Below are 24,199 nucleotides of genomic sequence, written 5' to 3'. Positions count from 1 at the left end.
AAAACCTAAATTATTTAAATTAATTATTAAAATAGAAAAAAAATCACCTGGGATATTTCTTGTGACGAGGCGGTGTAATGGAAGGTATCAATGAATCTAAAGTTATCAATCATTTGGTTTTACTAACATTACTCTTTCAGCATTGGGTACAATTAAGTGTAAACGGGTACATGCCGAATTAAATTTATTTCCGTTATCATTCAAACTTTGCCCAAAAAACCTGGATAATGCTAAGTTAACCCGGGGAAACCTAAGTTTACTTCTTCTTCTAGCATTACCCGCAACATGTATATCCCATACCTCGCCCATGCCTTCGTTATAACGTTATAACTAATCAACTTATACCCTATACCTTATCCAACCTCATCCATTGCTTCATTATACCTCATCCACACCTTATTTAAACCTAATGCACATATTTATTATTCCTCATGTATGCCTTCCTTAATATTATTAAATACTTAGCTACGTCTATTGAATTGATTTTTCATACTATGCAGTTATATATCCTTTATTTGTACTTTAAATTAAATAAATTTAATTAAATTTATCAGAAAATTATTGTCCATGAATTCGCATAGGTATTAAAATATAAAACTTTATAATAGTACAACTATCCTTTAATAAATAATTTGTTATAATTTATAGTCATCTAACTTTTGCGCAAACTATATTGAAATGATCATACTCAATAAATAGATGTTTTTAATTATACGGACCAGTATTCAATATCAATCATTAAATTTGTAATGTGAAAGTACATATGTATATAATTTTTATTTGTATGTAGTCTTTTTCATCCTTTCAATTTTTGTTGCATGCTGCGTGCGTACCGTAAAAATTCATTCTAATCATTTTTTCATAACGCTTCTAAAGAAGTATAACCTAACCTCACTTACATAAAACACTTGAACAATGTATAAAACAACTTCTATCATTAATACTCACAATAAATAAATGTTTTTTTTAATTATAGGGACAGTATTTAATATCAATCACTAAAGTATAAGATTTAATAGCACATCGTGTGGAAATTTCATTGTATGGTGTGCGCGCATAGTAAAAATTCACTCTCATCATTTTTATATAACATGCTTAAAGAAGTATAACATAATATAATTATATTTGGATATCATTCGTTCTATTTCTTAATTTATTTTCTAGTAGACCTTGAGAAAAAGTATAACGATGGTGATTTTTATGATGTGCCTCGCATGGAGATACGTATATCATGCAGTATTTAATTTTATTGAAAGGATCATACGAAAGTTTCGTTCGTAATTCTAATTCGTCCCTGGGAAATGAGAAGGAGGAGTGAAGGTGTCCCCCCTTCCCCCAACCACCATTGAAAGTGTCTCCATTGGCTTGATTATAGTATTAACTGTTCAATGAATTTGAGCATATTGGGCAGAATATTAATAAAGTTCCTCGTCGAAAACCAGGTATCTAGGCAGAGCATTCCTTAGTGAAAATTTTTGCAGACGCTAAATGATACGTATAAAATACTTTCTCAATTAACTATGATAAAATAAAGCCGTTTCGGGTTCAAACTTCAAAGGCATATACAAGCCTTGGGACTGTAAGTTTTCGAATTATTATTTTTTTTTTCCTTTATGAACCGGCAGCCGAAGTTCTTCGGTGGTATTCTGCCTTCAGCTGGTAGAACATCTTTAGTGTGCGGCGGCCTACTTGTTTGTGCGGCGCTCGTTATCGACCTGGGTAATCAGCAGCGGCGCCCCCGGCGCCTAGACGTCACCAGCAGCGAGATGCAGATGAAGCGCGCCCCCCCCCCCCCCCCCCCCCCCCAACGAAGTTCCTGGATCCGCTCCCAATCTGCCCTGCTGATAACGTGGTGCCTAGATCCCTGGTTATTGATGAAGTGCTCGGCGGTGACCCCACGAACTTCCGACAACGGCTAGATTACTCAGAGAGGATGGGGTGATGGCAGCCAGGGTCAGCCACGTATGCACGCTTACACCGAGACCGGGAGAAGCCCTTTTCTTTCTTTCTTTCAGATAAACGCCTGCGTTGTGTTGGCTAGACGTCCAAATCATTGGCTTAAGTGTGGTTTTTGAATCGTGAAAACAGTTTTAAATTACTTTTTTTTTTTTAAATTGTAAGTGACTGTGTTTAACGGCACAGATTTTAATTCATACGTACTAACCGTCACACGCTGTTAAGCACCACGTTTCCGCTTTGTCGCCGTTGTAAAATTGATTCAATTTAGATAATCAGGGTGGAAAAAAATCCGTCCGAAATATTTATAAAAAAAAGCTACTACCCCAAACTATTTACGTTAAAATAATTTGACGACAGACACAATTTTTCCAGGGCTTGTAAAGTGTCTCGAAAAAAAAAACACTGCTTTTTTCCCTTTTGTGGCGTAGCATCAGATCAGTTCTCCGCACACCCATCGCGCAGCTCCCCCTCACAACAGCGCGCGCATGCGCAGAGGACAGCTCGCTCGAACCTCCTTCCCCCTCCACCCTTCCCGGCAAACACCAGGGCTGACGTCACCGCGTAACCTTTGTAATGGCAGTCCAATTTATTGGCCCAAGTAACGAAAGCAGGACAACACAGTAAAATACATGCATATAAAAATAATGAAAAAAAATTAAGTGTTTCTTTTACAACCGGTAAGTGATTTCAGAATCACAGGGTAACAGAAGTGGGTAGGTGACGGAGTTGACGTGTGTATCGTGTGTATAATGGAAATTGCTCGATGGCGTGAGGTTTAAAAAATAAAGGTTTTGAATTGAAACGTCTTTACGGACGGTTACAGATGGCAGCAGCAGCAAGGCATGATTTCGTAAACTTTCCAATACGTTTGTAAACTTTTACGTACTTTCTCGTACTTTTGCATATATCTTTTTTTTTTCGCAACTCGTGATTCCTAACTCTAAACTCTCAGCTCTGAGACTGGATCCTGTGTTAGCATTAGGATTTTGACAATTTGTATAGCGAAGTCTAGCGGGGTCACGGAAACCACTTGTGGTTCGCGTCAAGAAATGTAGTTGAAAACACAATTTGCGTATATATTTATCACGCTCGCATTTTTTAAAAATTCTGGGATTGATTATAAATGTATTTGCAACATGATAATTTTCACGTTACCGAGGTTAGATGGTAGGTACATATCAGTGGCGAGAACTGAAAGAATCGCTTAAAATCTTTTGTGATGAACTTTTAACTAAAGATTCGTTAGACTAATTCAAAACTCGCCCTGCAGAATGCGCACAGGTCATTTCGGATGTTTTGTGAAGTGTTCGGGTGAGCGGGATTGCACATTCTGCGGTGAGAGGGGCTTAAAACTCTCGGTGGTTCTCTTTGGCAGCGTAGCCCCCCGTCCACACGCGACCTCTGACAGCGGGCTGACCCCCCCCCCCCCCCCCCGTAACACGCGGGATCAACTGCCGTGCGACCCGGCGGAGACCAATCAGTGACCGGCGCGCGGCGTCACGCAGCGCCCGCCCTTTGACGTCACACGGGCGTAGCTCGGGCGGTTTCATTAACGCATACTGTTCCGCGTCGTGTTCATTAAACCCCCGTGCGGGTCTCTGCAGTGGCGCGGACCAGTCAGTAGTCTCCTCGAAGTGGCCGCCACGTGCGTTACAAAGTGAAACATCACACGCTGTCAACGGACTTCTCAACAACCAAGAGTTCACTTGAAATAAACGGAGATTTCTTCCTAACCCCAGATGATTAAGCTCACAGCCGAAACTTAATAGGTTTATTTGCTTTGCAAAAAAAAATTTGAGCTATCCAAATTTGCAGTAAAAACAATTTTAAAATTATTTTTACTAATTAGTAAATTACACATGGGCTGGAAATAATATTTAAAGGCTAATGATATCATTACTGAAACTTCGGAACTACTCCTTATTCTGACTTTCGAGTTCTGTGTTTCGTTGTAAAACAAGGTAAATAGGCAAGTTTAAGGAAGAAGGATGTTCTTGCTGTTGACTTGAGAAGTTTTCGAATGTTTTTTGTTGGTATACTAAGATTAATTTTGTGTAATATTGTGAAATTTAGCAACCAACAATGTACGAAGATAACCGTAAATTTTCGGAGATAACTGTAAATTTACGAAGATGCTGGGAGTTTTTGTAACCAGCGTTCTTCGTAAATTTAAGGTAAACATTTTCAAGAAAGGTTATAGAGGGATAGAAAATTTGTAGGAAACAAAAATACGAGGGCTGTTTGTTTACATAACATTATAATTTTACTACAAAAAGTTCAGCAGTGTCTTACTTAATTTTATACATAATCAACAATACGATCAAGGCATTTGTCACATCGTGACACAAGATTCTCGATGCCTTCTTTGAAGAAGTTAGCCGCCAGTGAATAGAGATACGGGGCCAGCGCCTGGATCTCTCTTTCCCTCACGACGCCGCTGTGAGGCGGGTAGACTAGTCGCGCGGCGCACTGGCTCTCGCAAGAGATGCGAGTAGTGGGGGCAAAATGCGCCACACTATCAGTCCATCGACCTCACAGCGTGTACTGTACTGAAAACATCGATTGTCAAAGGTTTTTTTATTTAAGCTAGAATGTAGGCACCAGATGGCTATAAGTCTCACACATTGGAGTCTTAATTATAATATACGTCTCAATACCTTTTCTTTATTGCCAGGCTGCTTGATATAAATTCAGAATGCTGTTATTTTCATTTTATGATCATAAAAGCTAATTTCAATTTCTTCGTGTATCATAGAAATGATAAGGTGGTAACACGTTACCGTAAAAATACTCACGTTTTATATACAATACTATTAAACGATGATATATTTATTATTTATTTTATGCATGCATAATTCCGTCATAAACATTTACACAGGTTGCTAGTTGGTCATAAGTAGAGACCCAGGAAAATTCGCGTGTTCAATGACCTCCAGGATGGACTCCAATATTATCCTCCACACACTCGGGGGAAAATGCCAACTGTTCATTGGATGCTGACTTGTGAGTCGTCTCGACCGGGTGGCCTGTGATTCGACACACTTATACGAGTGAGGGGTCTCTAATTGGCCCTACAGTCCTCCAGATTAACGGTGAACAACAAATGACAGAAGCAGCACTAAGGTATGATTAATTTTTCCGGGTCTCTAGTCACGAGTGGTAACGCTGGCTGTGAACTCTGCCTTCAGGAGCTGGCGGGCGGCTCGCCGCTGGCGCGAGTGCGCTCGGGCTGGCGCAGCGCCAGCCTGAGGCAGCAGCGCCAGACCAGCCTGGACCTGCCGCTGGCCGAGAGCCCGTCGCGCGCCGCCGCGGGGCCGGACCAGCCGCGCAAGTCCAACTGGGAGGTCATCGAGCACTTCAACACGCCGCCGTCGCGCGGCCGCCCCGCGCACTCGTCCAGCCTGCTCGCGGTCAGTCCCATCTTCATCTAACATCTTAGCCCTCGGTGGGAGTCCATTCCGCCAATGCCACGGTGCTGCCGTCTGTGGCGGATGGCGCCAGCCAAAGTTCACAAAGACAAAGGAATTCTTTTTATAGTATTAACTGTTTAATGAATTTTAACAAATTTTAATAAAAAAACCTTGTCGAAAATTAGGTCCAAACCCGAGGTTTTAGTTAGTTTATTTTTTTCAAGTCTTTTTTTTTTTTGCATTCATCGGAACAGTTTCAATATAAAGTTTAAAATTTCCTTCTGTTAATCAAATTATCCATTGGTTGACGTAGCTGCTGCGGCAGCGATTTTCTAGTGTTGGGACCGGAAAAATTAAACGTCAGAGTCCAGAAATGTATTACAAGTGTGTTTGCAACGTGAGAACACACGAATTTGCTCGTTACCGAGGTTAGATGTTTACACACCTCTGGTGAGTAATGAAGGACTCGCTCTCCATTTTTTTTTGTGGACTTACGCCTTGGCTGTTTATAAGAACACACATAGAAAACAAGCAAATTCAGCAGACATAACAGAAAATTCCGTGGAAGGATTAATCGGGAAAATATTACAGTACAGACAGAGTGAGGTAACAACAACGAGACAGTAGAGAAAGGCCAGTAAATACCTAAACACAAAAGGCCTGGACAAAACAGTGACAAACAGACGAACTCGACGTTGACACTAAACAGATAATGTGGACATCACGACAACACAGAGGCGCAAAGGCGAAACCCAGCGATGTGACAAAACAGATACTCATTCTGGACACCCCAACGACGACACCAGAGACAAACACAGTACCTATAGGCTTCCTAAATTATTAATATGTGCAGGGCGGCGAGAGGGTGAAAAGGGTGGTAAGGGGGAGGGCGAAATTTCCGCGGTTCTGGCACAAGGGGGGTTGGTGCAGTTGAGTACGATGTAAATTATTATAAAAAATACCAGAAAACATTTAAAACCTTATTTACCCGAAAATAATGCGACGCTGTATGATGTGCGACTCCCAAACTCTTAGATTTCGACAAAAAAATATCATCGTCATTTAAATTAGTAAATGAGTGTACTCTGATAGGATGGATATTACAAAACTTTTGATCGAAGAATTCATTGGAAATCTCACAAGTTATGTGATGCACGCAGATCACGTTTACAGTAATGGCCACGGCAAAGTTAACAGATAACAGGCATCCTTTATCGAGATTGAGCCACAAGTTTTTTGCCAGTTAGTAATTGGCTCGTTGTCCTTCATGAAGATTAAAAATACCAAAGAGCCAGTGGCACATGTCATTAAATGTATGACCGTTTAGAGTCTAGTGATCTGACAAATAATAACGCGAATTTCACATGTCCCCAACTACAATGTATGACTCGGAACTGAACCGGTGAAGCGCTAGAGGGTGGTGCGTGCCGTGTTATGGTATGATGAGAAACAAGACAAAATAAAAATTATTTAAAATAAATTTATCTATTTTAAAATTTTTACGAAATAATAAATAAAAACAAATTAGGATGAATTAACGAGAAGCGCGGGAACTTTCTCAGGTGTTTGTGCCAAAAATAACCAAAATAAATTATTTAAGATTCCATGGAGATTAGAATTCAATAAACACAGGAGTAACAATATTTTTACATAATTTTTAAAAACTAATCTGAAAAGTATCAAAACCTAAGGGTAAAATTATAATATAAGGTTATTTGAGGAATGCATGAAACTGGCTGTTGAGGAGAAAAGGTAAGTAAGATTCACTGAAACGGAATCAGACGCCCGAAGAATTCCCATCATACCCGAAGTAGTTCGACGCTCACTCGTGCAACTTCGTCGCCGGGATAAAAAAAAAAAACGAGAATCGTAATATTTTACGATGTCAGAGTATTTAAAATTTTGCCTAACGTAACCAATGTTCCATTTTAGTTATTATCACATAGACAAACTTCCGGGAGAGAGATTGAGAGAGAAGAAATAATTTTTGCAAAAATTTAATATATTAAAGATTTGACAATTTGTTCTGACATAATATATTTCAAATTTTTATTTTAATAACGACCACCAAGACGTGCGAAAAACTCGATTGTATTGTGTAACATATGCCTAACTCACCTACAAATACTTTACAGCAGTTTAAAAAATTAATCCGTAGATGCACAAACGAGAATTATTCGAGCGTCTGATTCGGGGGTCTCGTTAAGGACGCCGCCTAGCTGGCCGCAAAAATTCTAAAAGAGCGGAGTCGCTAAGGGTGACACTGGCTTGTGCTTCACACGACTCTTCGCCTCTACACGCCAGGCACAGAACTGGCGTGCAGTCTTTGAGTAGGTTACGCACTACTACGGGAGTTCGAGCGACCACTCAATAATTTAATGATGGAAGATTAGAGATAAATGCTCCCTTCTTTTCCCTATATAATTTGCAAAAACTTAGTAAAAAATGTTTTATACCTAAAAATTTCAATGAATCACGCCCGTTTCTAACCTTTTTTCACTGCACAAAGGGTACACCTTAGATAAGTAACAATTGAACCAAACTTGCACTGACAAGTGCAATGGTTCTTAAATGCCATTCGTAATCAGAGTCAGAGGCTCATGATAAATCTTGAGCGGTTTTGTAAAAAAAAAAAAAAACTCGTTAACTCCCGAGGTCTGCGAGCCTTTTTGGCGGCCCAGCCAGGATGGACACCCGGGCACACACACACGGTGAGCAGATATCCGAGCGGCGTCTGTTTTCCGAAAATCACTCGTGCGCACACGTTTAGGGCGGATGTGTAGTTATGTTTCCGTAATTCGTTTTTTTTTTTTTTTTTAGGGAGAGTGGAAAAGGTTTTCAGGGTTATTAACAGGCATGAAACGCCCGGTAGACAGGGGCGTAGGAACCGTGGGGGGGGGGGAACAGGGGGTACGTGTCCCCCTGAACTTTTTGGGTGGATGGGACTGTCCCCCCCCCCCCCTAACTTTCTAGACCGTGATGTTTTTAATTTTATAATATTATTCTGGCCAACTTTATTTGTAATTTCTTCACTCATCAAATTTTATCTTAAGGAAACAATAATAATGATTTTAACATCGATGTATCCAATGGTTAGATACAAAAACTGCTTTAAAAAGTGCAAATTTCGCACTTTTAAAATCAATAATTTTCCGGTGGAGGACCCCTGGACCCCCCGTCTTAGTAAGAGGGGAATGGGTTTACATGACATCAAAATCATTATATGTCCCCCCCCCCCCCCAACTTTATGAACGCAGCTACGCCAATGCGCGGCGGAGAGTGTTGAAAGCAGCCGAGGGTGTGATGTTGTTCGTGACGCGCCGGCCCAGGTGGGCGTGTCCCGCGGCGCCAGCATCAAGGAGGAGGACGAGGAGGACGACGCGGACGGAGACGGCGCGGGCGGGGCGCTGGTGGCGGGCGGTTGCGTCGAGCCGGGGGCGGCGGGAGAGCCGGGGGCGGGAGACGTCGAGTCCATCCTGCTGATGACGTCGCGGCCCGGCGGCGTGGCCACGTGGTCGCACCTGCGCCGCCTGCTGCACCGCCTCTGCCGCTCGCACCGCTTCAAGAACCTCGAGGTGAGTCTGCCCCCGTACCCTCCTTTCTTGCTCCTTCCCGCGTCCGAGGCGGCAATTAAAAAAAACGAATGATAACTAGAGACCGGAAAAATTCGCGGATTCAGTGACCTCCAGGCAGGGGCGCAACAACAGGGGGGGGGGGGGGGCAAGGGTATTTCACCCCCTTCTGAAACCTTGAAGTGGGGAAAAGTAAGTGCTGTGTAATCAATTTTTAGATAATAAAACTGCTTAAATAGCACCATTTTCCACCTTGAAATACAAATTTTCCCGGGGGAGGACCCCCGGACACCTCGCTTCAATAGGGGGGATCTATGATTCTTTATAAAAAGGTATATTCCCCCCCCCCTTTGGAAATTTAGTTGTTGCGCCCCTGCCTCCAGGATAGACTCCAATTTCCTCTACACACTCGGGCAAATGCCAACTGTTCATTGGCTGCTGACTTGTGAGTCGTCTCGACTGGGTGGCCTGTGATTCGACACTTCTATGAGTGAGTTTCTCTAATTGGCCCTCATTCCTCCAGATTAACAGTGAACCAATGACAGAAGCAGAACTAAAGTATAATTATTTGAATTTTAGCATAACACGAAATGAACACACGAATTTTTCAGGTCTCTAATGATAACAAAATCGGGGGATACAGTTTGATTTTCTGAGCTACATATCTATCATCTCCATCCAAAATTGAATTACACCGCTGGATGACTTAAAGGATCAATGCATCCGTTTACGCTAAGTGAGGACTGTGACGCATCGCGCGCGGTGGAGGGGGAAGCGCCGCCATTTTGAGGTCGTTTTGTTGCGTTTCGAGATTTACATCTAGTATAACGTTTGACCCGGAGAAGCTACGACGTTCGTTTGAGTTTCAATCGTCAGCTCTCGTCAAAATCTATCGTTTGCATACATAAAACATTAAAGTAAAATAGTTGCAGTGAATATATATGATGTTAAAAAAAACAATATCTTAACATACATAAAATAATAAAATAGCGTATTTTATATTTTGTATAGAAAATATTACCTGTTAACGTACACGTATTCACGTACAACACATGGCCGTGTCCATGACACACCCCATTTTTTTCATGTGTAACATCTTAGCTCTTGGTATGCGGCATTTAGAGAGAATAATTTCGTGAATGCAACGGGCGTCGAATGGAACGAAAACCATCTGTGGTCGATGGCGCGAACCAAAATTCACAAAGCCAAAGGGGAAACTTTATAGTTTAACTAGCTGCAATACCCGGCGTTGCCCGGGCTGAACACAGGGTGTAGTTAGTAATTGTCTTCTTAATTAGAATGTCAAGTGTGAAAATTAATTTATATCACTTTCAGATCCCGACAGACGTTGTTCTGCCAGTTTATAGTTATTTACCTGGTCTGTAGGTAATTTAAACTTTATAAAGCAATATAGAAAAAAGCTGAAAAATAAGAGATTACTAATATTGAAAAGATTCCATTATCTAGCTAATGCTCGGCATGCATTGCAATGCCTCATTTAGTGTTGTTTTGTAATATGTTTGAAGTAGTTCCACACATACAAATCATCTATCCATCTCTCTATATATATTTATCTCTATCTACATCTATATATATCTATGTATCTCTCTATCTCTATTTATCTCTTTATATCTACATATATACTTCCCACTCTCTATATCTTCTATATATGTCTCTATATAGCTCTATACATATGTATATCTCTTTATCTAACCCATTTCATTCTCTATACCTCGCTCTATCTCAACTTATCTCTCCGTCTCTATCTCATTCTATATATATTTATCACTCTATCTCTGTATCTCTTTTATATTTAAATAAATTGTGTCATGCGTGCGCACTTAAACAACAAAAACAGACGAAGTGCCGCTATATAAAATGAAATAAACACATTTTTTGACATGATTCGTGCTCCAACTATTGAAAAATAGTTATACCGTCTCAGTAACCTTCATGGGGAATGCGCATAACAAATCACCAAAATTTCATCGCAATCGGATGAATGGTATAGGAACGCATACGGCACAAACAAACGAAAATTAAAGACATGAAAAACGCATCAAACGATGGTGCGTTTAAAATTCAAGGCAACTCTATCTATTGACGAAGTTAAGAACAAAACTGTTATTAGCGCCTTTATTTTGCTAGCCGCTGCGAGCTCCACTAAGCGGACTGGTCTCACCAAGGAGAAAAATATTAATTTGCCCGACCTTACTATGTGTATGATCGTGTGGCAGACATAGAGAAATGACACTCACTCACTATTTGTATATCTATGACCTATGATTTTTTCTGTTTTAAAATGAAATTATCACCTTTTCACTCCCTTAGGGATGGAATTTCATATTAATATTGGGTATATGTGTTAATCCAGGTTATAAGCTAGCTGTAGGCCAAATTTCATTCAAATCCATTCAGTAGTTTTTACGTGAAAGAGTAACAAACATCCATCCATCCATACTTACAAACTTTAGCGTTTATAATATTAGTAGGATGAATGTTACAGTGGGTGGTATTTTAATAAAATTCCTTGTCGGAAACTGGTGTTTAGTATTTTTATCAAGTCTTTTAAGCTTTTATCATTATAAAGTTTAAAATTTCAGTCTGCTAATCAAATGATTCAATAGTCAACGTAGCTGCTCCGGCAACGAATTCTAGCGACGGGTGCGGAAACTTCATGTGATTCGCGTCAAGAAATTTAGTTTAAAACACAATTTGCGTATATATTTATCACACACGGCATTATTTTAAGGATTTCTGTGTTAAATTATGTGTTTGAGTTTTGTATATAAGTTTATTTGCAACATGAAAAACATGAGAACGCATGAATTTGCTCGTTACCAATGTTAGTTGTTCACACATTTCAGAGGAAGACGAACAACCACGTGACCCCCAAGATTAATTGGGCCAAAGATCACTTGATCTTCTACTTAGTACACAGATATAAAATGTCATATCTACTCTCAGACGTCCTTTACCACGCCTCATGACCAAGAAAATTTCTCGGCTGTTCTAATCAATGTAGTTTTTTTTATTCGTGGGTGTTGAAGGTACTGCTGGCTCTTACCATCCATCGCACTGTAGTACATACTACATAAACGTCATGTCAGTGGTATTAGTCCATCGAGTGGGTATATTTATTAAAGTTGAAGTCACATTGTAGGCAATTGAATAGCAAAATAAGCCGTAGCTGTTTAAGGAATTATACAAGACGTTTATTTAACGCTAGGAAGTATCGTAAAGAAATGTCATCGTGAAGTAAGTATTGTTGAGCAAAGATGTTAACTACACATTATTCAGATATTAGGGTTATAATTTATTATAACAAAAAAAAATGTGAGCTAGTATTTCAGTACTCGCCAGTAATGTGTAACATCTAACCTCGATAACGAAAAAAAAAGTTCATGTGATATGATGTTGCAAATACACTTATAATACGAGACTTTGACACGAAATAGTATGTCTAATTCTTTATGCTGAGCTGATAATTATACGAAAATTGTGTTTTCAACCAAATTTCTTGACGCGAATCACACCTAGTTTCGGCACCCGCCACTAGAATTCGCTGCCGGAGCAACTATTGAATAGTTTGATTAGTAGACAAAAATGATAAAACCATCTAATAAAACGGCTCCGATAAAAGCGAAGAAGGCTTGACAAAATACTAAATCTCGGCTTTTGACCTAATTTCCTGATTTTCGACAATAAATTTAATTAAAATGCTGCCAATCTGGTTTTAATTCATTAAAACGTTAAAACTATTATTATTGTTTCCGTTTGTATTTGCTAACTTTTGTTCGCGCCATCAATCACAGATGGAAGCAACGTGGTTACACATTTCCGTTCCGTGCGATTTCCGTTCCACGTAATTAATTAGGTACTCCTATCGAATGCCGTATACCAAGAGCTGAGATGTTACCCACAAAAAAATGGTGTGTTGGTATCCAGGTGGGACAAACGTGTAGGAGCGTTTCTCATTTTGACTTCAACAATTAACATGGCGAAGATCGCGCACACCCTCTCCCTGACTTCTTACCTCCACGAGACACGTCACAGATGACTCTCGATGCCCCCTCCGCCCGTCCAAGACTGACGTCATTCGAGTTCACGTCCTCGGAAACATCAGTGCTCGTACGGCACTGCTTCCTAAAGATCATAGAATCTGATCACTATAGAGATTTCCTAACGTTCAACTTGGCTTAACTATATACGTTCAAATTTCGCTCGTGCAAGTCATCCGACTTCACCTTTGAAGATGAAACTGTAAAAACTACCGCGAACCATTACATTGAACTGCAAAACTTTGTTAAACGGCCTCTAACGGATTTATTATGCAGCTGTTCCATATTAAAGCAATTTAAACTCATATTTCACCGACTTGAGAACATTTTCCCAAGTTATTGCGTTCACATCCCGCACACGTACGTTTTCACGACTAAACATTTAGGTGTGAGTTAACCTTGTGATATTTTGCTTAAGAAATCAGTTACATTTTTTAATTGCAGAGCCCTATCTACAAAATTGAGCTTGAGAAGTTAAATGCAAGACCTCTTGAGTTTATTATTACGACAAATCGAAACATTTTTTTTTCGAGTGTCCACTATTTGGAGATCCTCTTCTATGTATGTGAGTAGTTTTGCAGTTATTAATATATTTATGGTGAGGTTTATATAATTAATTTTTATTGGAACGATCATGAATATAAATCTTTTGAGCTGAATATCTACTTTTGGGTGATGTTCGAAGAAAATCAAAACAAAAATAAGATCTAATAATAATCGCAAATATTCGTAAATGTTTTCCAGTTTGAGATGTGATAATTGTTTAAACTTTGTGTTGGTACTAACGTGGTAAAATAATTTCGTAAGCTTAAGTCATGGTTAAAATGGTAGAGTGTTTTTATGAAAAACTAATTAATGCCCGGCATGCGTTGCAATTCCTCAATCATTTTTTTTAAATTTGTTTGTAGTATGTACACATACACAAATCATCTCTTTATTGCTCTCTAATTCTCTATCCTATCTACGTCTCTCTATATATTTATATATCTCTCATTCTCTCTGTATATCTACATCTGTATACTTATATCTATATGAATATATATTATATATTATATCCTACCTCCATCTCTATATCTCCCACTATCCCTCTATATATATCTATATCTTTCACTATCTCTATCCTCTATATACCTATATCTCCATGTGTATCTCTATACTTAATATATCTCTATATCCATCCCTCTATCTCATTCTCTATACTTCTCTTTACGTCTCTCCAGCTCTATCGCTATCTCTCCATCTATATTTTATATTTAATTCAATTCAATTCGGTCATGCGTGCGCACTCATATAACGAAAATACACGAACTACCACTAAACTATGTGAAGTAAACACATTTGTTGAAACGACACGCCCGCCACCTAGTGTTTATATCACACACGAACTGAAATGTCGCTCTTTGTATTTGATTCAATTCAATTCGGTAATGCATGCGCACTCATACACTGAAAACACACAAACTGCAGCTAAACTATATGAAACATTGATGGCTGTCGTATATGTGTGTGTATGTAATTTTCACACACGTTTTATTTGTAATCGTTTAATTTTTGTCTGCCGTTCCGATGAAAACGCATTTGTCACGTGTGCGAACACAACACGAGAGAGAGCGAATCGGGTATTCAACAATGTAAATAGGCAACGGTTCAAACAAATGCATTGTCACGTCTACGCAATTTAGCGCTACGACCACGCATCGAAACAAGCTTGGAATACGTCGGCATTCACCTTCGTGTTCGGAGCTGCGTTGGTTGGCGATCAAGACGAGAAACACAATAGGCTGTAATAAAGTGAAAGGTTAGCGCGCCCATCTTTTTTTTTCCTTACTTTATTTTAATGAAGCCGCCAGACAATGAACCAACTAAAATGGGCGTGCAAAAAAAAAAGGCCGTAAATCTGATGATGCAAGGGGAACCGCAGGTAGTTCGTTAGCGTTTAAAATCACGATTTGTCAGCCAGGTCCCATTTACATTCAATCACGCGAATTCCTTCACTCTCTCTCTCTCTCTCTCTCTCTCTCTCTCTCTCTCTCTCTCTCTCTCTCTCTCTCTCATGTGTTTGTCCAGTTCTAACCTAGCTCAGCCGAACAGTTGTCTATGCAGTTACGAATTGTCATAAGATTGCGTGCAATTATTCGTCGAGACAGAATAACCTACGGCACAGCTCGGAAGTTGAGCATGAGCTACCCTGGCGCGTTTTCCCACTAGACGGTCAAGCAAGGCAGGGACTGGCAAAGACCGCGCAGTAAAAGGAAGGCTTGTTTGAATCAAACTAGTATTTGTTTGTATATGGTGAAACCAATATTTACTTGCTGTAACAAATTATTTTGTTGGCCTGACCAAATTTGGTGAGTAACAAAATCTATTTGTTACTCGTAACAAAATATACAGTTGAGTTGGCAAAATCATTTTGTTGGGTCAAAAAAAAATCTTCAATAATGCCGAATCAACATAATATACTTATTTTGCCATAAACAAAGAAATATTTTGTTGAAGAAAAAAAAAACCTTTTTCTCGGGGCCGGGCGTCGGCGATCATTCGATCAAGGCAAGGTCAGTGCCCAAGACCTGAACGACGCGTGAACACAATAAAAAATTAATTACATAAACCTCACCATGAGTATATTAATAACTGCGAAACTACTCACATACATAACCATTAGTAGTTTATGACTACAACAGGTTCTCCAAAAAGTGGACACTCGAAAAAAATGTTTCGATTTGTCGTAATAATAAAAACAAGAAGTCTTGCATTTAAATTTACACGCTCAATTTTGTAGATAGGGCTCTGCAATTAAAAAATGTTACTGATTTCTTAAGCAAAAATCACAAGGTTAACTCACACCAAAAATGCTTAGTCGTGAAAACGTACATATGCGGGATTTGAACGCAATAACTTGGGAAAATTGTCTCAAGTCGGTGAAATACGAGTTAAAACTGCTTTAATATGGAACAGCTGCATAATAAATCTGTTAGAGGCCGTTCATTCTTTCACATTGGAGCGATCATTGATCTGGCCTTAACTTTCTCTGACCAACTAATGTGAGATAAGGCCCGACCTCTTTTATTTTTCAAAGTTTTCGCCATAAATCTAATTTTTAACTATTTATCCCGATTTCTGACATGTCAAAGCATAAATCATACCTCACAGACCTTACATACCTTGTTGCGACCACGTATTTATTTACAGGCTCATGTCTGTAACCGCCGACAGGAAAAAACTTTGTTATTTCACGTGGGTAACAAATGTTGATAAATGTTGACCTCAACAAGAAGCCACGCCAAGTCCTATGCCATGTCAAACAAAAATATTTAGCACGGGAGCTTTATTGCAAGCGGTATAAAAATATTTGAAATGGCAAGATGGAGAGACTTCACCCCCTTTAACTTTTTTCCTCCTCGTTTCAGGTCGGTTGAACTGACATCGGTCCAAAGGCTGCTGGAGTGTAGACAGCACTTACAGTGCTTGAACCATTCCGTGTAAATGTCACATCATGATCGCATGTCGTAGATCGAGCAGCATGGATAGTTGATGCAAAAAATAAAATAAAATAGTTGACACACGATATTTTCCTAAACGCATGGTACAATCGCTACTTCAGGTGAATGAGATGCTATCAACAGAAAATCAAATGCATTCTAACCGGCACAGTCAAATTATAAAAAAAAGTATCTAAAAAATAAAAGCCAATAATGAAAAAAAGTTGCAACGTGTACTCTTCGTTTTTAAGTATAATAATCAGTTAAGTTTCCTGGTGAAATAATATTGGGCCCCGGTGGTTTAGCTGTCATTAATATCAATCGTCTCCCAACAATACGGCCCAGGTTCAATTACCGGCGAACCAAGCGCGGCATTTCTCGCAGATAAACGGAAACGTAGCGGACGTTGCCGTAGGTCAGTGGGTTTTTCTCGAAGTTTGGCCTTTTCCTTCATCAATTAATTCCGTCAAAGCTTCATTTACATAACACCTCAATGTATCTAGCGATCCCGATGTCAACAGAAAGTTGTCTTAATTTATTTATTTATTTATTTCACAGAGATGCACTTTCGAGAAGGCTAGCGAAGCCTGGTGTTTAATAGTGTAGGACTGCAAATTACATGATATAATGTTAAGTACAACAGTGTTCAATCTTTTACCGTTGGCTGGTTGGCATTACGTTACTTGTATTTACTTATCAATTAACAGCTACATTCACATAATACATTGTTTAGTAATTATATTGAACAAAATCTCCATACTCCATACGTCTATTTTGCGTGTGGCTGTACAGTTCTTGAGTCTCTATAGAGTGCTCTGGTTCACCTAAAGTTATTGACACTGAAAAAAGCTTAGTACCATTCTTGTTTATGTTAACTGCGCTAAATAATTTAACCGCTCATCAGTACATTTACACTATCAACCCTCGGTGACAAACATAATTTTTTTTTAATATTTACTTTATCTAATTTACTCACCAATGTGTACCTGTACTGTAAACTATTCGTATATTATTCTGAAATATAAATACACATGTGTCTCGAAATAAATTTAGCAATAGTGGCAAGCGATGGCTTGCATAGCCTACTTCCCCTAACGATCAAAGGCATTGACAAATGAAAAGTTTCAAGGGATTTTTCTTTGCATTTAAGACAGAATACTTGACAGTACTCTCTCAAAATAAAAGACGTATCTTTTAGTTAAAGTGAAACTGTCATATAAAATAAAATTATAAAAGAAATTCAGTATTTCTAAACATTACTTAACTAATTAGATTATATAAGCAGAGGTGGGATGACAATACAATAACGTGATTAAGTACTGTCAGTCACATTTTTGACATATTGTTTCTTATGAATCTTATAAAACGTGTAAAATTTGTTATATTATTTGTTTACTAAGAAGGTTTTATTGAAATATGTGATTTAAAAAACCTCAAGGTTAAAATATTACCCGCATATTAATTGTAAAATAATTGTTTCAGTAATGGCTTAAGGTTTAAAAGCAGGTAATTTGAAAATCATAATAACGGTTCTGCTGTGATATTTATGGCTATCATACAAATAAATGTGTAGTGCTTCACTCTTGATAACGTTTGTCAAAACGAGGTAATGCAATATTTAATTTGATTTATCAATATTGCAATATTCCACTGGTTAGACATGCCTCTGAAGCAATTTGTGTTATACTATTCCTTTCCCAAATTTATATATATATATATATATATATATATATATATATATTTCAAGACAAAATCTGTTGCGGTTACCTTCCAGCTGTGTCCTAATGGAATTTTTTTCGCTTAAAAAATCTGCATAAAGTCCACTGAAGGCGAGGCCTTCTTTTAATTAATGACTGTTTAGTTAATTAATGTTTATAGGTTGTGCCATGTTATTTTCGCAAAAAAAATTGAACGCTCATTAGACTGCAACAATGTATGTTCACGCCAGTGGTTTCTTCCTTACAATTGGTAAATAAATGGTTTTGTTGAGGCTACAAATTATTTGACCATGGTCAACCAATTTTTACGGGGATTTTTATTGATGAAAATATTTATAAACTATTACAAAACTTTATTATTACTTTTATAGCCATAAATATGAAATCATGTTTCGCTAGGACCCATACTAAAACAACCCTTAGCGTATTTTTTTAATTTCTTTAATTTTAATTATTTTTTAATAATAAAACGAAGCAGGAATGTAAAACTTTGGAAACATATCTCAATGTGTAATTTTGACTTAACTAAATCTAGACAGTAACTTAAAGTACATACTTCAACATTAAGAAATTTTTACTTTTTGCTATAAGGTATATATGCTTTAGCTTGAATGACAACGACGTAATCCATGGTTTTTTTTTATACCACGAGGTTTACCTTAGGTTTTTACAGAATTTTAATACTCTTTTTCTGGCTATTTAATTTATCCCGCCAGAGAATTTTTGTACATAAATAAAGTGACAATTTATATTGAAAAAAATAAACTCTGCATACATGAAGTTGTGTTAAAGCACTTTGTTCATAAATCTTAGTCCAACCCGTTTACGATGAGATTTAACATCCAAAAATACTCAATGGCTGAGCTTAGGTAACCTTACTTTATACTATGTAACAATTTTTGTGATTTATTTTACTAAAATAATTTTTTTTTCAACTTTACGTCAGCTACAAGATAAATAGTTTATTTTTATACGTTATAAATTCATTGGTTTTTTCAGCATCCTCTAGGTATAAACAGGTGTAATGTGTAATGTTAACCCGTAAACGTGTACCTAATCATATCCATTACTATTTATTTTTAGAAAATCTTCGCATACGAATTTCACAGATGCATTACTGCCGGATGGTCTACATTTGCGGGAATGTGAGGCTTGTGGATTTCACTCAATTTCACGTCGCACCTCTGCCCAACGTTTATCATTTGTTTAATTAAAGCAGGTTAACCGCAATACATTCGACACGTGTCAACAATTTCCGTTCCGGCAGCTACATTCACCACATGATTGGGCGAATTCTGTGTGGTTGAGTTAATTAGGGGTATCGGTTGCTTCTGCATCTCTCATCGTCAGATAAAAGTGAACCAGCGCGCAACTCATTGTAGAATGTAATATCAAAAGTTAATAAGTGAATGTTTTTACAAAAATTTTAAAATATTAATGTTATTCAATTGTTTCATTAGCAATAAATTGCATTTTTTATAAAATTAAATTTCCTTTTTTAAAAATAAAGTTTCTATAATTTTTTTTATAACTAATCATCCGCTGAAGTTTAAGTCGTGGTGATCGAACACACAACTTGTTTATAATTTTATTTTTTCCCCGTCTATAATTACTCCTACGAAGTTACAGCGTTGTCTGAACTAACTTATGCAAAAATATTTTTGTGATAAATCATCGGCTCCGATCTTCATCCCTACATATATTATATTTGAGCGCTTCCAAAAACCTTTTTCCTTGACGGAAAAGGCGTATTCTGGCGGGGTGTGAGGGGGGGGGGAGGGCTGCCCCCTTCCTTTTCTCAAGTGGAAAACAAATAAAACATGGAGCATGGAGCTGTAGTTAAAGAACATTTATAACTTGTTCTCAATCGTTAGCATGTAAGTTAATTTGAAATTATATATATATATATTGGTTTGTAAATAAAACTGTCATAAAAAGTTAGAAAAACATTTTAATTTTTTTTATAAACGCTAACTACTGTTAAGTACTCATAAGCAGACCCGGAAAAATACAATAAAATTATTACTATAACAATTTTTAACACTGAGTTCTTTTATGAAACTTAATAATTCAGTAAGGTTTAAAATGTTTATATTTTTACATACAATTAATATTAATTAAAATATATAATTTACTTAAAATCCTAACAATTACTTACAGACAACGCACAGCTTAAACCAGTTGTTATAGAAGCATGGAATTTTGCGTAGGAGTTCCTCATGTGACGTCGGTGAGCACCAAAAAAAGGATTTTTTTTAAATTCATTCCCTAAGAGGGGTTAAATAGGGGGATGAAAGTTTTGAAAATCACATCGGACATACGGCCAGTATTTGAAGGTAAAAACTATCGCTAAAGTTGAATTGGTAACCGCTAGAGACATGCAAAATTCGCGGATTCATTTCGCGACAGGCTAGCATCAAAACAACCGTACCTTCGTACCGCTTCTGCGATTGGCCCACATTTTATCCCGGGGGAACTCTGAGCCAATGGGAAACACTAAACCAAGAAAGTGCCGAATTACGGACAGCCTAGTTGAGACGTCTCACGCGTCAGTAACCAATGAACAGGTGTTCATTTCCACGAGTATTTAAAGGACTGTGGAGCAAGGGCGTATCCAGAAGGGGGGGGGGGGTTAGGGGTTCAAACCCCCCCTCCCTTAGCACCAAATCTTTAATTAATTTCTTATTCATCACTAAAACAAATTTCATATTAAAATTAATAAATTTTTTACCATTACAATATTTAAATTTAAGAACCGAAAACTTTTCGGCCCCCCGCTTTAATACGGCGGGGGGGGGGGGGGCATGCTTCTTAACACCCCCCGTACACAAATCTTGGCTTCGCCACTGCTGTGGAGTCTATCCTAGAGGTCAATGAATACCGCGAATTTTGCAGGTCTCTAATGACCGCAAACAAATTCCCACCCAAACTGTTATTTAAAGCTGTATAGGACGTTGCGAAATGAGGCTTGTGTGTGTTGCGCGGCAGGTGGAGATGCTGTACCAGAGGTACTTCCTGCGCATGAACCAGAGCAACATGACCCACCTGCTGGGCTTGCTGCTGGCTCTCTGCTCGGTGCTGGGGCTGCTGCAGATAGCCTCGGTGTTCGGCGCCGGCTCTCAGGACCCCCTGCGCAGCGGCGTTCCTCCGGAGGCGGCGGCCATGGGCCTCACCCTCACCTGCTGCATCCTCGTCTACGGCGGTGAGTCACCCCCTCTCCCCCTCTCCCCATCCCCCTCCCACAGCCCCTTACAATCTCACGGCAACGTGGATGGATCTCAATTCTATAATTTTACCAAATACAGGTTGTCCATCGAAGAATTTCTCAGTTTCAATTACACACCATAACAGCTTAATTTAGACTATTCAAGGTAATCTAACCTAATTTCTCACACAAATGTTCAATACGTGCACCTTTATTTACACGGCACACATCCAACCTTAAGTCCACCAATTATTCCTACACTTTGATTAACGTCTTGAGTTTTGTGTTTCAACTCTTATAAATCTTTAGGTAGCTGAGGAACGTAGACGATATATATCTTTTATAAAGCCCGGGAGGAATAAAAATTCGAATGGCGTTGTGTCAGATGAACGTGGAGGCCAGCGAAAAAAAATGGCTCTATTATCTCTAGCATCACGACCAATCCAACGGTCAGGGACTTCGACAGTTAAACTTTGAACGGAACGTGATTTTGTCATGGGGAAAACCACCATTTATTTGACTGGACTAATAGGGTTTTTGGCAATTTGCAAATACAAAATTTCTTTGTTCGTCCATGATTAAAGTGCAGTTAGTGTTATAAATAATTAACACTACTACTAGCACTTTTTGCATAAAAATTAAATACTTAACATTGACCCATTGTAACCATCTAGAAAGAGCACTTGTGATGTGGACAGTTCTGATGGGTGCCTCATGAGTAGAGACCGGAAAATTTCGCGAATTCATTTCGCGATAGGCTAAAATGCAAATCGTTATACCTCAGTGCTGCCTCTGCTATTGGTTCACAACTCACCTGGATGAATCTGGGCCAATGAGAAACACCCGACCAAAGCTTTATCGAATCACAGGTTGCTAGGTTGGGACGTCTCACAAGACAACAGCCAATGAGTGGGTGGCATTTGACCAAGTGTACGTAGATTTATGGAGTTCATCCTACAGGTCATTGAACCCGCGAATTTTTCCGGTCCCTACTCATGAGCAGAAAAGACAAGCATCTGTCTGCCACGGAGGGTGAGTGCGAAAGACGGGGGCTTGTCCTCAGGGCTGATGGTGGTGCTGGCCAAGCCGGCCTTGAACGAGCTCTACCTGCTGGGGGTGTCGTACGTGGTGCTGGCCACCTTCCTCGCGCTGCAGCTGACCCTGGCGTCGGCGGCGGAGCGGCGCGCGCCCACCTCGGGCGCCTGGGCGGCGGTCTTCTTCACCTACCTCACGTACGCGCTGCTGCCCGTGCGGCTGCAGGAGGCGGCCGGGGGCGGCGCGGCGCTGGCGGCGGCGCACCTCGGCCTCGCCGCCTACCTCAACTTCCAGGACGGTGACCTGCTGCGCCAGGTACCGCCGTTTACTTCTACTAACATTCGTCGACTGAGCCAGCAACTATAGTTTGTTATATATGACAAAAATAATAAAACTACAGGATGTAGACTGCCTGCGGTAGGTGTCATCGTTTACTTCTACTAACATTCACGTAATGAGCCAGTAACTGTAGTTTATTATATATTACTAAAACAATATAACTACAGGATGTAGACTGCCTGTGTTAGGTGCCACCGTTTACTTCTACTAACATTAATGTAATGAGCCAAGGTTAGAAATTGTAACTGTATTTATAACATAAATTATATAAATACAGGATGTAGACTGCCTGCGTTAGGTGCCACCGTTTACTTCTACTAACAATCATATACCAAGCCAGTATTAGGGTTGTAACTTATTTCATTAGCTATCGCGGAGGGGGGGGGGGGCATATATATATATATATATATATATATATATATATATATGATGGTGAATTCCTGAACTAGTTACCACAGTTTACTTCTACTAACAATGATATAATAAGCTTTGTATTAGAGGGTTGTTACTGTAGTTCATTAACTATCTCGATAAAAATAAATTATATTTACCACCGTTTACTTCTATTACCAATGAAAAGAAAGTCAGTTTTAGAGGCTATGATTATCGATCTTCAGTTATTGTTGAGAAATATTTTCAAGATTTCACCTCCTGCGGTAGGCATCATCATATACTTCTACTAACAATGATTGGACAAATCATTAAATGCTAGAGGAATTTAATAAAAATAATAAGCTAAACCACAAAATATTAACTATGTTCAACTCGTGCAAGAGAACTCAAAATTCCCTTTAAAAACAATGACAGGATAAAATCACGATTTGCCTTTTCACGGAAAGATGAACTTCGAGGATGGCGACTTCCAGCGTTAGGTACACCAATGTAACTAATGGTAGCTGAAAAAATTCGAGGGTTGTGATTTTTTTTTTCGGATAGCCGTGACGTTTACTTAGTGAGGGTTGGGATTTAATCCCAAACTATGGTATGACTCGCTTGTTATAAGCACAGATTATCATCTATGACTTCACTTATCGTTATGAAAACATATTCCGTTCATAGCGATTTATAGTGCACGTTAATAATGGAGGTTCTGAAGTTTGAAGCCAATTCCTATACCCTGCACCGTCTAAACAAATAAGTATTTAACAGTTTACCGTAACAATATTATTTATATCAAACATTTATTTTCCACGTAGTGAAAATATAAATACTTTCTGCCCAGTTATAAAGATATACATATTTCATGTAGAGTTGTGTGACACCATTCGAGACGACAGTTAATATTTATGTACTGAAAATATTCCAACTTTACAAATGGCCAGTTTATATCATGCTTGATTTAAAATTTTATTAGGAACAATTTATGTAACTAAAGGTTGGTTGTTGGTTTACAACGCACAAACTAAATATGATATTTCTGT

At 38.7% G+C, this 24,199-nt stretch overlaps 1 protein-coding gene across 1 annotated transcript in view; it reads left to right on the top strand.

Moving 5' to 3' along the window:
- Positions 1-24,199, top strand: part of LOC134532274 (adenylate cyclase type 6) — a 183,370-nt gene that overhangs the window by 16,828 nt on the left and 142,343 nt on the right. Inside the window, exons 3-6 of the mRNA XM_063368693.1 lie at positions 5,148-5,369; positions 8,699-8,944; positions 21,188-21,401; positions 22,468-22,754. Coding sequence (XP_063224763.1) covers positions 5,148-5,369; positions 8,699-8,944; positions 21,188-21,401; positions 22,468-22,754 — 969 coding nt within the window. The remainder of the gene's footprint in view (positions 1-5,147; positions 5,370-8,698; positions 8,945-21,187; positions 21,402-22,467; positions 22,755-24,199) is intronic.

Source organism: Bacillus rossius, chromosome 5 (genome assembly GCF_032445375.1).
Source record: "Bacillus rossius redtenbacheri isolate Brsri chromosome 5, Brsri_v3, whole genome shotgun sequence".
NCBI classification, from domain to species: Eukaryota; Metazoa; Arthropoda; class Insecta; order Phasmatodea; family Bacillidae; genus Bacillus; species Bacillus rossius.
Note: the sequence above shows the minus strand (reverse complement) of the source record. Positions and strands in the feature narration are given on the sequence as shown.